We start from the raw sequence: 15,998 nt of genomic DNA on the forward strand, positions 1-15,998 counted from the left end.
TGTGAGAGTAATAAGTAAGGTTGTGTTTGGTGTGAGAGTAATAAGTAAGGTTGTGTTTGGTGTGAGAGTAATAAGTAAGGTTGTGTTTGGTGTGAGAGTAATAAGTAAGGTTGTGTTTGGTGTGAGAGTAATAAGTAAGGTTGTGTTTGGTGTGAGAGTAATAAGTAAGGTTGTGTTTGGTGTGAGAGTAATAAGTAAGGTTGTGTTTGGTGTGAGAGTAATAAGTAAGGTTGTGTTTGGTGTGAGTAATAAGTAAGGTTGTGTTTGGTGTGATTATTATTATAATCAAAAAGAAGCGCTAAGCCACAAGGACTATACAGCGCTGCAGGGCAGGAAGGAAGCGAGGGCATCAGGTGGCAAAAGGGAGATGGATGAGCAACAGGTTACGGATAACAGCGGGGCAGTGGATGGTGAAAGGGTAAAGGGCAGCAAGAGACTGAACCAGAAAGGGCTGAGGGGAGTGCGAAAAGTATCATCAGAGTTTGTGGAGTAAATCAGTCGTTGTCAAGAAGTCAATGAGAGAGTCAGGATTAAAGGAGGGTCCATCAGCAAGAAGGGAAGGTAAAGAGAGAGTAGGAGAACGAAGACGACGTTGGAGGTAAATTCTGCGTGCTCGTTGATAGAGAGGGCAGTCTAACAGAATGTGGCTAATCGATACTGGAACTTGACACTGCTCACAGAGAGGAACAGGGTGCCTCTCCATGAGATACCCATGAGTAAGACGAGTGTGGCCAATGCGAAGGCGGGAGAGAGTGGTCTCCCAACCTCGGCACTGATGACAAGAAGACGGCCAGTAACCTATGCTCGGTTTAATAGAATGAAGTTTGTTACCGAGCAGAGTTGACCAACGTTGTTGCCAACGGGTGCGAAGGTGGGTAGCTATTGCAGCAAAATAGTCCAGAAATGGAACACCTCGATAGGAAATTGGTAGGTCATATACTGCTGACCGCGCAGCAGTGTCTGCCTGTTCATTGCCCTGTACGTCGACATGACCAGGGACCCAACAAAAAACAATATCTTTATGTTTGGTAGAGATACGGCGTAGCCAAAGTTGGATACGGAGAACTAGGGGATGAGATGTATCAAATTTTCGTATAGCCTGTAGAGCACTAAGGGAGTCTGAGACTACTACAAATGATGACACAGGCATAGATGCGATACGAATAAGTGCTGCAAGAATGGCATACAGTTCAGCAGTAAAAATGCTAGCTGAAGATAGTAAATGCCCTCGTACGACGCTGTCCGGAAACACTGCTGCGAATCCGACGCCGTCTGAAGACTTAGAGCCATCTGTGTACACAGCGGTGGCATGAGAATGGGAGTGGAAGTGATCAAGAAAAAGAGAGCGGGAAGCCACCGTAGGCAGTTGAGCTTTCGAGCAAGGGAGTGAGAAAGAACAGACCCGAACAGCTGGAACTTCCCAGGGGGGTAGGGAAAAGTGAGATGCTACATGAACATATAAAGGTGGTAACTGAAGGGAAGACAAGAGTGAAAGTAGGCGAAGAGAAAAGGGACGGAGCAAACAGGGGCGGCGAACGAATAAAGAATGTCTACTAATATCGGTGACCATTCTATAAATGGAAGGATTGTGTAGATCGTGAGAGCGTACATAGTAACGAAGGCAATGGGCATCACGGCGATCCGACAAGGATGGAACATTTGCTTCTGTATAGAGGCTCTCAACAGGGGAAGAGCGAAAAGCACCAAGGCACAAACGTAAGCCTTGGTGATGGATAGAGTTAAGGCTAGAGAGAGTAGCAGGAGAGGCCGCGGAATAAATCTGGTCACCATAATCGAGTTTCGATAAAACGAGGGCTGAATGTAGGCGAAGCAGAGTTCGACGATCAGCTCCCCAGGAAAGATGAGCAAGGGTTTTAAGAAGGTTTAGCCGGCTGTGACAAGTTGCCTTCAGAGAGGTAATGTGAGGTTTCCAGGTTAACCGACGGTCAAAGAGAAGGCCTAGAAACCTGACTATCACGTTCGGGGATACGGGAGCCATAGAGATACAAAGGATGATCGGAGATAACAGAGCGTCTAGTGAAAGTAATTTGGTGAGTTTTGGTACTTGAAAATTTAAACCCATGTGTGGTGGCCCAAGTGGAAACACGGTCGACCGCATGCTGGAGAGAAACTGCAATAAGGTGACAGTCAGCGCCTGCACAAGCAATAGCGAAGTCATCAACATAGAGTGATGACCAAATATTGGGTGGAAGAACAGAGGCCAAATCATTTATAGCAAGGAGAAAAAGTGTTGTGCTTAGAACACATCCCTGAGGGACACCTTCAGCTTGGACGAAGTCCGGGGAAAGAACGTTATTGACTCGAACACGGAAATGTCTGTCAGTTAAAAAGTTCTTAAGGAAGGATGGTAGATTGCCTCGGAGGCCTAAGGAATGGGCCTGGGCCAAAATATTATACCTCCAAGTTGTGTCATATGCCTTCTCAAGGTCAAAAAATATGGCAATAACTGAGTGATTATTCGCAAAGGCATTACGAACATACGTATCCAAGCGTAGTAAGGGGTCTATGGTAGAACGACCCTTACGAAAGCCATATTGACTAGCGGAGAGACTGTTGTGAGTCTCTAAATACCACATTAAACGTCGATTTACGAGGCGTTCCATCACTTTGCAAACTGCACTTGTAAGAGCGATGGGGCGATAGTGGGAGGCATCATGTCCTGTAGTACCCGGTTTGCGGAAAGGGAGAACAATGGCAGATTTCCACAGCTGGGGAAGAACTCCTTGTGCCCAAATAAGATTGAAGAGGTGTAAGAGGACTACAAGGGCTGACCGATGTAAATGTTGTAACATACGAATATGAATGTCATCAGGCCCAGCTGCCGATGATCGGCAAGCTGAGAGCGTTGCCTCCAGTTCTTGAAGTGTAAAAGGCACATTATACTGTTCTTCTCCGAGAGAAGAAAAGTCCAAGGGTACTAACTCTCTGGCAGACTTTGAGGAAAGAAACGAGGGGCATAGATGGAGCCCTCGGGAAATACGGACCAGATGTGTGCCAAGTTCAATGGCAACGTCGAGAGGGTTTGCTATATCAACACCAGTGACCCGTAGAACAGGAGCCGGGTCAGGAGAGTATTTACCACTCAATTTCCTCACTTTTTTCCAGACTGCACTCATAGAAGAAGCAGAGGTGATGGTGGAAACATAGTCTCGCCAACAAGTGCGTTTAGCTTCACGGATGACACGGCGAGCGATCGCACGCTTCTGCTTAAAATCAACAAGTCTCTCAGCGGTTCTATTGTACCGGTACCTGCCCCATGCAGCACGTTTCAAACGTACTGCACGAGCACAAGCAGGAGACCACCAAGGCACGCACTTCTGAGAATGCCTGCCTGAGGTTTGGGGTATAGAATGAGAAGCTGCGGTATAAACTGATGTCGAGAAGATGTGTAGGAGCTCATCAATGGAGGATGAAGAAGGAACCTCACTAAAAGCAGTGAGGTGTGAGTAAAGATCCCAATTTGCCCGATCAAATTGCCAGCGAGGGCTACGGAAAGGTGGTGAATAGGAAGGAGAAGTAAGAATGATCGGAAAATGATCGCTGTCATGTAAGTCTGGTAGAACAGACCAGGTGAAGTCTAGTGCAGTGGAGGAAGAGCAGTCTGATAGATCGATGCAAGAGAGAGTATGAGTACGAGGATCAAAATGGGTGGGAGTACCCGTATTTAAAACATGGAGGGGGTTAGAGGCAAGAAAAGCCTCCAACTGAATGCCACGTGAGTCACAATGAGACCCCCCCCAGAGGAAATGGTGGGCATTAAAATCACCAAGTAACAGAAGTGGTGGTGGTAAGGATGAAACAAGAAAGGCAAAGTCTGGGATAGAAAATGCTCGAGAAGGAGAGAGATATAAAGAACATATTGTAAACCACTTATTCAAGTGGATACGGGCTGCAGTGTAATGCAGCGAGGTATGGACAAATAGTTGACAGTACGGAATATCATTGCGTAGAAGAAGGGCACTTTCATTAAAGGTCCCATCTGAGAAAGGATCCGAAGAATACAATAAATTATAGCCTGAGATAGGTTGGAAAACAGCCGAGTGTAATTTTGGTTCTTGTAAGCAAGCACCAACAGGGGAAAACCTGGAAAGCAACATCTGAAGCTCACCCCGATTACCCCTGAGGCCGCGGATATTCCACTGTAAATAGGCCATGATTGGCGATGAAGAAAATATCAGGAATCTGTAGGTAAAGGCACCTACGGACTAGAGGGGTTAGAAAAGTCAACGTGTGGTGGCATTGGAAGATGTTCAAGTAGCGAAGGAACGGAGCGTTGCGAAGAATGGGGTTGTGAAGATGGAGGAGAGGGAAGAGAAGGAACAGGAAGTGAATCAGTGTCCATTGAAGGTTTAGTCTCTGCAATATATTCTGAAATGGCTTCAAGTGTTTCTGAATTCAAAGATGTATGGGAAACCATATTGGAGATAGGAGGAGGAGGGTGAGTAAAGATTGGGACAGTAATGGACTGTACCAAAGTAGAGGGGGAGGGAAAAGTGTAAGGGACTGGAGATGAAGTGTGGGGGGGGACAGAAGAGGTAGAAACCTGGGAGGTGACAGAAGAGGGAGAAACTTGGGAGGGGACGGGGGTGGAAGGCATAGTACGAGGAGGAGGGTGAATCTCCACACTTGTAATAGAGCCAGAGAGAGGGGAAGAACTAGGTACAGAGACTGGAAAGGTAACGTGTGGAGGTGGAAGAAGGGAAGGAAGGGGCAAAGAAGATTTGAGCAATGTGGATTTTTTGGACTTCTGAGTAGAGGGGCGATTGGTATTAGGTGTCGTACGAGGTCTTGTCGATACTGGGGCTTGTGAGGAAGGACGCGAAGATGTGAGAACAGACAGTTGTAGTCGGGACGTCAGAGCCAAGGACAGCAAAAGGATTAGATGCCGTAGTGGCTATGGGAGGGGTAACAACAGAGGAGGCTGCAGAAGATGGGACCCCAGAAGTGGGGGGACGTTTGGAAACACGAGAATAAGAAACACGGGGTAGTCTCCCTTGGAGGCGGAGATGAGTAACTGCCATAGCATAAGAGAGACCTTCTGCCTCTTTGAGGCAACGGATTTCACGTTCATTTAAGTAGACCTGGCAACGGCGGGAGTACGAAGAGTGAGCTTCATTACAATTAAGGCAAGATGGAGGTTGACTGCAAGATGTATTAGAATGGTCGTCGGCACCACAGACTGGGCATTCGGCTATAGATCTGCAATATTTCGCTGGGTGACCAAAACGCCAGCAATTTCTACATTGTTGCGGTGTAGGTATCACCTTTCGAACTTGTAACCGATGTCCCGCGACATATACAGAGGACGGGAGTTCTCGGCTGTCAAAAGTTAAACGAGCCACATTGCAAGGGTAACGTCTCCGCCCCCGGGCAGGAAGGACATAAGTGTCTACTTTGAGGATTGGGAGATCCTGGAGTTCCAGCTGTTCAAAAATGTCATTGCCACATGACTGGAAATTCTGTTGGACTATGGTATGGGGCAGAATGACAGTACCACTACAAGAATTGAGAGAAAGATGTTTTTCAATAGTGATAGGAGTAGTATCGATATTCGAAAGGAGAGAAAGATCATGAGCTTGGGTAGCATTCTGGACAGTGACGATGCGCGTACCGCTCTTGAGAGCGTGAAATGAAATATCTCTGCCAACATGACGCAGGAGCGCTTTGGCAATACTATGGTCAGAAAGGTAGGCAGAAGAAGAAGTTGGTCTTAAAGTAAAGAATTTAGTCCATTGTGTGGTCCGAAACTGAGTGTGGAGAGGGAGTGCTTGACGTGTCGGTCGTTTCCGAGTAGAATGGGAAGGTAACGACGGAGCATCATCAGGAGATTGACGTTGGCGTTTAGGAGTAGGACCGGAGTTGGTCCGGCAGGAAATGGGTGGGCGATTCGAAAATTGCCGTACCGTAGAGGGAGAAGCCGGAAGCATAGTCAAAGGAGAGCGGAGTTCAGACAAATCGAAGGAGTCAGTCGAAGCCCCGGTACCTGAAGCGGGTGAGGAAACAGCACCAGCAAGAGGTACAGGGGCATCAGGAGTGTCCGAAGAGTGGTCTAAACACAAGGCAGGGTCAGAATGGGGTGCGGTATCAAGAAGGGGCCCGGGGGTAGTGGTTTCATGGACTAGGGCTGCCATGGTTAGGTTACTCCTTTGCTTTTTGTTTTTAAGAAAAAAAAAGAAAGAAGAAAAGAAAATAAAAATAAAAAAAAGAATAAAAAAAGGGGGGAGCGGGGAGGAATAGTTCCCAGGAGGAATGAAAGGGCCGGAAATCCCCCTCTGCGCCCAAGAGGACTCGACACCGCTAGTAGCGCAGATGCAGCATGGAACCCGTGCCATACCCTACCCTTCATGCCAGTAAACCAGCAATCTGGGATAGCAACCTCACATCTGCCGAGCTACCTCGGTGGACAAAAGAGAGGGCGGCCGGATATCCGCCACAAAGCATACCTCCTTCAGCCACCACCCCCGGAATCCGAAAGGTGGCTTCCAGAGATACACCCGTCGCCCAAAAGACACCCAAAGCTACTCCGGGATACCGGAGAGGGATCGGGACATCCCTAGGCAATCCAGATTCCACGGCAAACTACGCCACCGCCAAGAAACCTCAACGGAATGGGATGGACCCCGGTGTCCTTTCCCCTACCTAGGAACTAGCGCGCCTGTGGGAGAAATCACGAAGGCTAAAAAGAGGAAGGGCAAAAGGGAGGGGTGAGGAGGAGGAGGAGGAATGGAAAAAGGGGAGGATGGGGAGGATGGGATAGGGGAGGGGAGAATGGGGGGTAATTAGGTTCGGTCTGAGGAAGAAGACCGACAGGGCTAATTCCTCAGACCAAGAGCCTCTTCACCACGCCAAGGAGCCCCCCTTGAAGAGGTGTGTTTGGTGTGAGTAATAAGTAAGGTTGTGTTTGGTGTGAGAGTAATAAGTAAGGTTGTGTTTGGTGTGAGAGTAATAAGTAAGGTTGTGTTTGGTGTGAGAGTAATAAGTAAGGTTGTGTTTGGTGTGAGAGTAATAAGTAAGGTTGTGTTTGGGTACGAGAAAGTGTAAGGAAGGTAAAATAGAAGTTTATTAGATTGTTTTTATTATCCTTGGACTCGTAGTACAGTTTTCATGTGTCAGACCGTGACTTTTAAATCTCCATCAAACAAATGTACTATTGCTATATAGTATTGTAACCATTATGAGTTACAGGTCACGGTATAGTTTGGAATAAATTTATGAACATCATATGTATATGATGTGTAAATAAGAGTCAGTTATTATTTATTGGTTGTAACATGTCTTGCCGAGCTCAATAATTACATCATTACCTAATGTTTTAATTAATGTGGATTGATTTGTCCAGTCACTTGACAGTGGACATAGTTTCACTCGTATGGAGTTTGAAGGATAATTTTGTATTGTATTATCATTGTCGTGTCAAGTCCACTTAGTTGGAAACTGTTTCCTATATTATGGTTGTTGTTCACTGTATATGTATAATGTTTCCTATATTATGGTTGTTGTTCACTGTATATGTATAATGTTGTTATTCTATATTATGGTTGTTGTTCACTGTATATGTATAATGTTGTTATTCTATATTATGGTTGTTGTTCACTGTATATGTATAATGTTGTTATTCTATATTATGGTTGTTGTTCACTGTATATGTATAATGTTGTTATTCTATATTATGGTTGTTGTTCACTGTATATGTATAATGTTCTTATTCTATATTATGGTTGTTGTTCACTGTATATGTATAATGTTTCCTATATTATGGTTGTTGTTCACTGTATATGTATAATGTTTCCTATATTATGGTTGTTGTTCACTATATATGTATAATGTTTCCTATATTATGGTTGTTGTTCACTGTATATGTATAATGTCATTATTGCAGATGAGTTTAGTTTTAAATTTACTGGGCTCCTGAGTATTAGTTTGTTCTTATTCGTATTGTCAAAGTTAGATCAGTTTTCCCCGACCTATCTATGTATAATATAGATATCAGTTATCGTATCGTTTTATGTTATTTATTATTTCGTGTGTTTTAATAAAATATATAAAAAAAAAATCCTATTTTAGAGAATATATTATTTAGGGGTAAGTAGGTGACATGCAGCCTTAATGATCCTCGTGTAGTTGATAAGCTTCAAACCCAGTTAACCAACCAACACCGGTTGGCTGGGAAACGGAATGCAGTCAGGTTTGACTCGAGGACGAGAAGGATTTGTTTGCTTTGTTTTGCTTACACAGAACCAGAAATGTTTGGTTGTGCAGTGGGTGAAGCTGTTACAAACATTATTAACTGTACACTGTCATTCCTCGCCCAGCTGCCGGTGAGGATGGACGTTTGCTACTCCTCTCTGACAGGCGCAAGTGCTAGCCAGGCTGTCACAATGGTGGTTGGGGTGCGATGCAGAATTAACACTGTCGGCATAGAATTACTGAGAGGTACAATTAATCAAGATTCGGCGTTGACGTTGTTGCCTCTGATTATTCGAGAGACATATGGGATCGAGGATTGCGACCTTTACGGTGTAGCCTTAAATGGAAACTACCGAATGTTCGTGAAACTGCTGTCATCACACGTGTATGAGGATCTACTTGCTCAATATCAGGATGTTGCTATCGAGGTTAACGAGGGCATCCTGGTAAAGATGGTCGATGTTTCGAGTCAATTTACGTATGTAAAGTTACGTAATGTGCCTTTCGAGGCAAATGAAGCTGACCTACGTAGTGTGTTAGGGAAGTTTGGAACTGTACACGTAGCTCAACAAGGCAAGTGGACGGCAGGGGCTTATGTGGGTTATCCAGAAGGTAGTTTTAGCCTAAAGATGACTGAGGCAACCTATACCTTCGTATGTGTTCTTAGATGAATTTAGGACACAAATACTCGTAACTTACGCTGGCCAACGTAGAACTTGTAGACTGTGTGATGGTTATGATCACATAGCGGCTGAATGTGTGCGGCGGAGGACTGGCCAGGGAATACCAAGAAGTGACATTACGAGGCGAGGACCTACAGTGATAGATCAGAACCGCCAGGATGGACGTAGGCGTGGTCGGTTGTGGAGTGAGGAAGTGGAGGAAATGCAACGTGAGGTGGAGCATGAGGGTGCAGTGCAGCAATTGAGTGCGTCTGCAGAGGATGTGATGCACGAGGCGGACAAGGACGTACCGAATGACGTAGAAATTGACGTAGTGCTTGAGACAGTTTTGCAGGAGATGTTCCCTAAATCGGAGGAAGCCTTGACAGAGGTAACGACGGGAGACCAGGTACAGGGACAAGGGGAAGCATGCGGGTCTGAAGAAAGGAATGTAATGTCGGCTTGGCCAAGTAGTGAGAAGGGGAATGAGGTGATAGAGGTGGAGGTGCACAATGAGGAAGGTCAGGAGACTAGCATGGCGGAAGAGGAAGTGTCGAGGAAGCGGGCAGCTGTCACGTCTGACTCGGATGACGTCCTCACTCCAGCACAAAGACCAGGGAAAAAGGCGGGGATTGAAGGTGTGTGTAGAGGCACAGAGAAAAAGAAACGCCAGCAAGGGGTTAGGAGTGGAGGGGATGGGGTGAGTGCCAAGGACGGTGTGTATGAGGCTACTGGACAGCGGAAAAATGTGGTGGGGAAAAATGGGTGGAAAACGTAAGTAGGCCTAAGGTGTATGACAATTAATGTTAATGGTTTATGTAAGAGTGGTAAGTGTGTATGATTGCGAGGACTGCTGTATCGTTACAAGGTAGATGTTGCCTTTATACAAAAGCATAACTTGAAAATAGGAAAATTGCTGGAGGTGGATGGATATAGGGCTTTCGTAACTCCAACGACACATTTAAAAGGTGGAGTAGGTGTTTTAATTCGTGAGGCAAGCCCGTTTGTTTTGCAAAGGTTTGAGGGGGGGGGGGGGTGAGGGAAGAATAATGAGAGTGGACGGGTGGTGGATGCGTGAACGCGTGTCCTTTGTTGGAGTGTATGCTCCGGCGGAGAACGATGTGAGGGTAAAATCGGCATTTGTAAGGGATGATCTGGTGTATTTCTTGAGAGCGCTGCCCAGGGTTGCATTGATTGGGGAGATTGGAATTGTATAATACGGAGATTTGATGTGATGCCAGCGGGGGCGGGATATTATTCAAACGTGTTGCGAGACCTGTGTAGAGATACTGGGGTACGAGATGCATTTTGGGGTGGAATAGGTGAAGTGCAACATACGTATGTAAGGAGGGAATATGCAGCTAGACTGGATAGGATCTATATAACGCAAGGGGTTTCAGTGGAGTCTTTTAACACTATAGAAGCAATTTATTCAGATCACAGGGCAGTGGTGGTGGGGGTAGCATGGGACTCGTTAGTGAAACGGTTTGAAAGCTACTGGAAATTAAACACGCGACTCCTTGAGGATGAGGAAGTGGAGGTGGGGTTTGCTTCGCTGTGGAGGAAGCTAAGTGAGGAGGCAAAAAGGGTTGATAATGTTGTACGTTGGTGGGACAGTGTGGCCAAGGAGAGGATTCGTAGGTTTTACGTGGGTGAGGGGAAGCGTATAAATCGACTGAAGTATGGATTAACAAATTATTTGGAAAGTAGAATAGGATACTATCATGAGCAAGGAGTAGTGGGAGGGGTATTCCAAACAGAGGCAATAGATGATCTGAAGAGCAGGATAAGAGGTGCAGGAGGAGAGATTTCATGCGGTGTGGGTGCAGGCGGGTGTGGAGGAAGTGCTTTGGGGGACAAGCCATCGGAATGTGTGTTGAGGAGACAACAGCAGAGGAGGACAGCGACCACAATAGCAGATTTGGAAGTGCACACTGAGGTGAAAGGGTTTAGGGAGGGGCAGGTGTTAAAAACAACGGAGGTGATGAGTATGTTCGCGGATGCGTGGTATGGGCATTACTGGAAAAGTAAAGGAGTTAATAGGGAGGATCTTGATGGGGTGTGTGCTGTAGAGCCCGTAGCTCTGGGGAGAAAGGACAGGGAAGCTTTGGGTGGTGAGATTGAAGAGGGGGAGATATGGAGAGCGCTTGTAGACATGTGCAGAGGCAAAGCACCAGGTATTGATGGACTACCAAGTGAATTTTACTTAAAACATTGGGATCTGTTAAGGGTTTTTTTTAGTAACGCTGTTCAATAGAATGAAAGACGGGGGAGAATTGGGCGAGAAGCAAAGTACAGGGGTCGTAGTGCTTGTGCCCAAGGGTAAGGGGCAGAGTACACTTAAGGATTACAGGGCGATTACTCTCATGTGTGCGGACTATAAATTGTTCGCAAAGATTTTGGGGAATAGGTTAAAATGTGTAGTGGGACTTGTAGTTTCGAAAGGTCAACTAGGGTTGCCAGGACAGTCGATGGTCATGGGGCACTGAATTTTAAAGGGGTTTGTTGAGAGTTTTGAGGGGACGCAGGAAGGAGGGGGTATGGTGGCGATTGATTGGCAGGGTGCTTATGATCAGGTGGAAAGGGAGGGTTTAAGACAGATCCTTAGCAAACAAGGTTTTGGGGATGAGATTGTGGGGTGGGTTGAAACGTTGTATAAAGGGGCAAAAGCGAGAATTCAGATCAATGGACGTTTGGGAGGTGTGGTGAACATGGATAGGGGCTTGAGGCAGGGTTGCCTGCTATCACAGTTATTATTTGCATGTGTGCAAGATCCATTTTATAGGTTGGTTGAGACCAGAGTGTGTGGTGGGGAGGGGTCGAGGGAGGGCTTGATTAGGCATCATGTGGTAGGTTACGTGGATGACACGACACTCCTAGTCCGGAAGGGAACAAGATTGAGAGAGTTGGGAGGGGTGGTTGGCATGTTTGGAGGGGCGACAGGCATGACGGTAAACGTTGAGAAAACAATGATCATGGGGCTAGGGGAGTGGAGAGACAGAGTTGATTGGGACTGTGATGTGGTGAGAAGGCAGGAAGGGCAGTTATTAATATGTGGCATTTCGTATAGAGCGACCATACGGGAGGCTAGGGAGGCGAATTCGTTGAGAATGGTGGAACGCGTGGAACATCGGTTGGGGATGTTACGGCCTTATCACTTGACATTGTTGCAACGGGCGATTGTTATTAACGTATTGCTGTACAGTAAGGTATGGTATGTAGCAGCAGTTTTTCCATTGCTGAGATTACTCGTATCCTTAGAAGTGTTTTTAGGTTCTTATGGGGCTCAGGATGTGAATGGATGAAGAGGGAGGTGGTGACTTTGCCGGTGAGGAAGGGAGGTTTAGGTTTGTTGGACCTGGGAAGGAGGGTGAAATGCATTTTCGTCAGGTGGGAGTGGAAAAGATTAGGGGGACAGAGGGGGACATGCATGCAAAGGTTACATGATATTTTGAGGGGAATGTATGTGGGTGGGGAATGGAGGGAGTGAGAGATTTTGTTGAGGGCACTTTTGTGGGCGCGCGAGCCAGACAAATTAAAGGTGAGGGATTTATATCGAATATTGAGGGTAGAGGAGACGGCCCCAGTTGAGGGGCTGTTCCCGATGTATGCATGGGGCTCTATATGGAGTCTGTTCGGTAAACTAAAGCTAGGGCCCAGGGTGCGAGAGATCATGTTTAAATTTTTACACGGGAATCTGCCTACTGGATCAGTCCTCAGAAACAGACGTGTGGTAGAGGAGGGTTGGTGTGGGTTATGTGGGGAGTTGGAAACAGCCTATCACGTGGTATACTTTTGCGATTATTTGGGGAGTGTGAGAGAATGGCTAGGGAAAGTGGTCAGGAGGATAGGAGGAACTGGGGTGTCAGTGTTGAGAGCGCTGAGTCTTGATATAGGGGGGGTGGGGGAGAATGTGGCACGGGGAGTAGCTTATATCGTGGTGGATTTCGTGTACATATCGTGGGGAATGAGAGGGGTGGATAATGGGGAGACGAGGAAACGAGTTTTAGCAAGGATTTTTTGTAGGACAATGAATAGGAATCGGGAAATTTATGGGAGGAGATGGGAGGGAGCTTTCACTGAGGGTTACAGGTCCATAACTGTTGGGGAGTTGCTAGAGTTGTGAGGGGGGGGGGAAGTGGGTTTAGTTTGTTGTGTAAAGCATTCGATAAAAAAAGGGGGGGGGGTACCAAACGGGCTTGCCAAACGAAAGATGTTGGTTTGGTGTGCATGTGCGTGGGTGAGTGATAAGTGCAAGAGAGAACGATTGTGTGTAATTGGGATATGCATGGGAGTGCTGAGTTCATGCGTTCTTAGTAGTTATTTAATATTGTTAATTAATGCCTTCTGCTGAAGGCTATCGTAGTAGCGTATAAAAGTAGAAGTCTGAGAATGCTGCATGGGACAGCAATAAAGATAGGATTTGATTCCCATTGTAAACTAATTCAGTTTCTAATGTATATATATATACATATGTATATATATTATTATAATCAAAAAGAAGCGCTAAGCCACAAGGGCTATACAGCGTATATATAAATAATATTAGGACAGCAGCTGGCGTTTTCACTACTGTAGACTTGTTATTGTTTTCAATATAATATGTTCTTAAGTTTAATTTAGTATGGTTAGTTTATAAGTTAAATAAACAACGGTGAAATGCTTACATTTTGGTGAGCTGGGGTAAATAGGGGGGGGGGGGTTATACTGCTTGCATTTTTGCGGTATGTAATTATTGTGTGTGGATATTGAAATTAGCAGTCGGGAAGGAGTAAGAGGATTCTTTATTTTGTATTACTTGAATAGTTATATTTTGTAGTAATGAATTATGTATATGGCAGTATTCACCTATCAGCTGCATGACATATTACTGCATATTGCAGTGTATAGAAATTGATGAATTTATATTGTCTGTCGATGCTCTCATGCTGTATGCTTTTGTTAATGTATTGTATGTTATAAATAAAATAAAAAAAAAACTGTACACTGTCGTTATCAACATATATATGTTGTGACTACTATATGACACATGCAGATTTGCAATATAGTTTTTTTTAAAAAACTGACGATGTCAGACCGGAGTAATTACATCAGCGTTTACATTATATAATATATACACAGTGTATATATAGTATATAGATAGTTGCAGTGATTTTTTTTAGGTATTTATTAAGCAACTTTGAAAGGAAACTTTAAGCTTTATGAAATTTTCTTTTTGTTTCTTTTATTTCTACCTCCAACTTTTCGTTTTCATTTTGTTCATAACTCCAGAACGACTTATCTAATCGACTTCAAAAATTTGAACACTTGTGGACTCTAACTGGGCCCCAGATTCTTTGAACAGCTGTCATGTGCAGATGCTCCATGACCAAGTTAGTGAACCCATTTCCAGCATCCTGGAATCCCTGGGATAACTTTCAAACCTCTCAATGACGTTGCTTTAAACCTTTAAGAAAGATGCTTCCTAATTCGACGACGGTGGAGAGCGACATTCAAGTGTGTAGGTGCAGGTTCCACCATTTTGTGTATAAAACAGTGCAAAGCAATTTTCCCGTTAAATCACGTTAAATATATTTCAGTCTGCCTCTTCTGAACGGCTTCAATTTTTAATGTATGATGCATCTTAGGGCCAGAGTAGTATCCACTTAATTTTCTTTGCGTCAATTGTTCGCATCGCTCTTGGGCTGTGCGGACAGGCTGCGCAGTAGCTCCTGATTCGTCTAGTCTCTGCGCAGTTTTCACCAGTCTACTCACAATGGCGGAAGGAGGACACAGGCGCGTCAACACTTTCTGCCTTGATTTAGTGACTGGCTTATTTAATAGTCAGAATACTCATTTTCTGCTGACGGCGATCCTGAGAGATACGTATAGAATTGCCAATGAAGACCTTTACGGTGTAGCATTAAATGGCAATACGAGGTTGTTCGTCAAATTCAGACAAGGCTGCACCTATGAGAATATGGTTGCTAAATACCAGGATGTGATAAAGACCGTTAACCCTGGTGTTACCGTCCGCCTTCGAGATGTTTCCCGTGTTTACACATGGGTGAAGGTGCGCAACGTACCCTTTGAAGCGGACGAAAGCGATTTAAGGAACGTACTTGATGTCGCTGCGACACCGTCATCAGTAACGCTTGTCTCCATACAGGGCAATGTTACACACGGTGAATCAGGTGTAGTGACAGGTACATCGAGGGAAGGCTGTTGAGGCGTTGGTGTCGGACGGACGCCCTCGCCTACCATGGACTCGGGGGCTTGTGTAGGAGCGTCTGACGACACACGCTGCTCACCCTGTTGACGAGAACGCCGACGATCACATTGATATGCCATGTGTCCATACGCGTCACATAACCGACACGTCTTCCTTTGCCCCGGGTAATACACACATACCTGAGTACGGTAGACGTCGAGGAGAACAAAAGACGGGATGGCAATTTTGATGGACATTTTTACTGAAAACGACCCGTCAGGTTTACCTTCAAATGGGCCATGGCTCCATACACCTGCATAAGTCTGGTGAATCATCCCAAATTTGGTGAAAACCTTACGGATTGCATGCTCATCAACTTCGAAAGGGACGTTTCGAATCTTGACCCATGTGTAAGTGCGGGACACATCCCGAAGACACACTGCCACAGTTGAGTTCACCTGACAACGTAGATCTTGATAACGTTGAACAACATCCTCATACACTGTAGTAGTCGTAAACTTGACGAAAACCCGGGAAGCACCATTTACTGAAACACCATAGATATCATCGTTGGAGATCTTATATGTGTCTTGCAGGATTTGGAGTAGGAGGACGTCAACATTAGGATCCAACAAAGATCCCTGCAAAATCTCCACACACAGTGTTAACTCGTCGGAGGCTTCCCTCCATCTTGTGGGGTAATGTTGATCTTCGCCACCAGAGGGCGAGGCGCAGAGCACACAACCACTCAACTCGGTACCTGTGAGGCAACTGAGTAGCGTCTGCGCAAAGGTCCACTCGGCCCGAAAGCGAAGAGGACAATGAATGTAAACTTTGAGAGTATATACACTGAAACACATCACTCGGTGTATATACACTTAGAGAATCCCTCTAGATGTATGTATCCTGGATTTTAAATCCATAAGAAACAGGAGCCC

The 15,998-nt window shown here is 45.5% G+C and overlaps 1 protein-coding gene across 1 annotated transcript in view; it reads right to left on the minus strand.

Annotated features, from left to right (window-relative positions):
- LOC138853670 (uncharacterized) overlaps positions 1–15,998 on the minus strand; it is a 43,199-nt gene that overhangs the window by 27,151 nt on the left and 50 nt on the right. The window contains exon 1 of the mRNA XM_070091718.1: positions 15,519–15,998. This exon is cut by the window's right edge and continues 50 nt beyond it. Within this exon, the coding sequence (XP_069947819.1) occupies positions 15,519–15,920 (402 nt within the window). The 5' untranslated portion in view covers positions 15,921–15,998. The remainder of the gene's footprint in view (positions 1–15,518) is intronic.

Source organism: Cherax quadricarinatus, chromosome 37 (assembly GCF_038502225.1).
Source record: "Cherax quadricarinatus isolate ZL_2023a chromosome 37, ASM3850222v1, whole genome shotgun sequence".
In the NCBI taxonomy this organism is placed as follows: Eukaryota; Metazoa; Arthropoda; class Malacostraca; order Decapoda; family Parastacidae; genus Cherax; species Cherax quadricarinatus.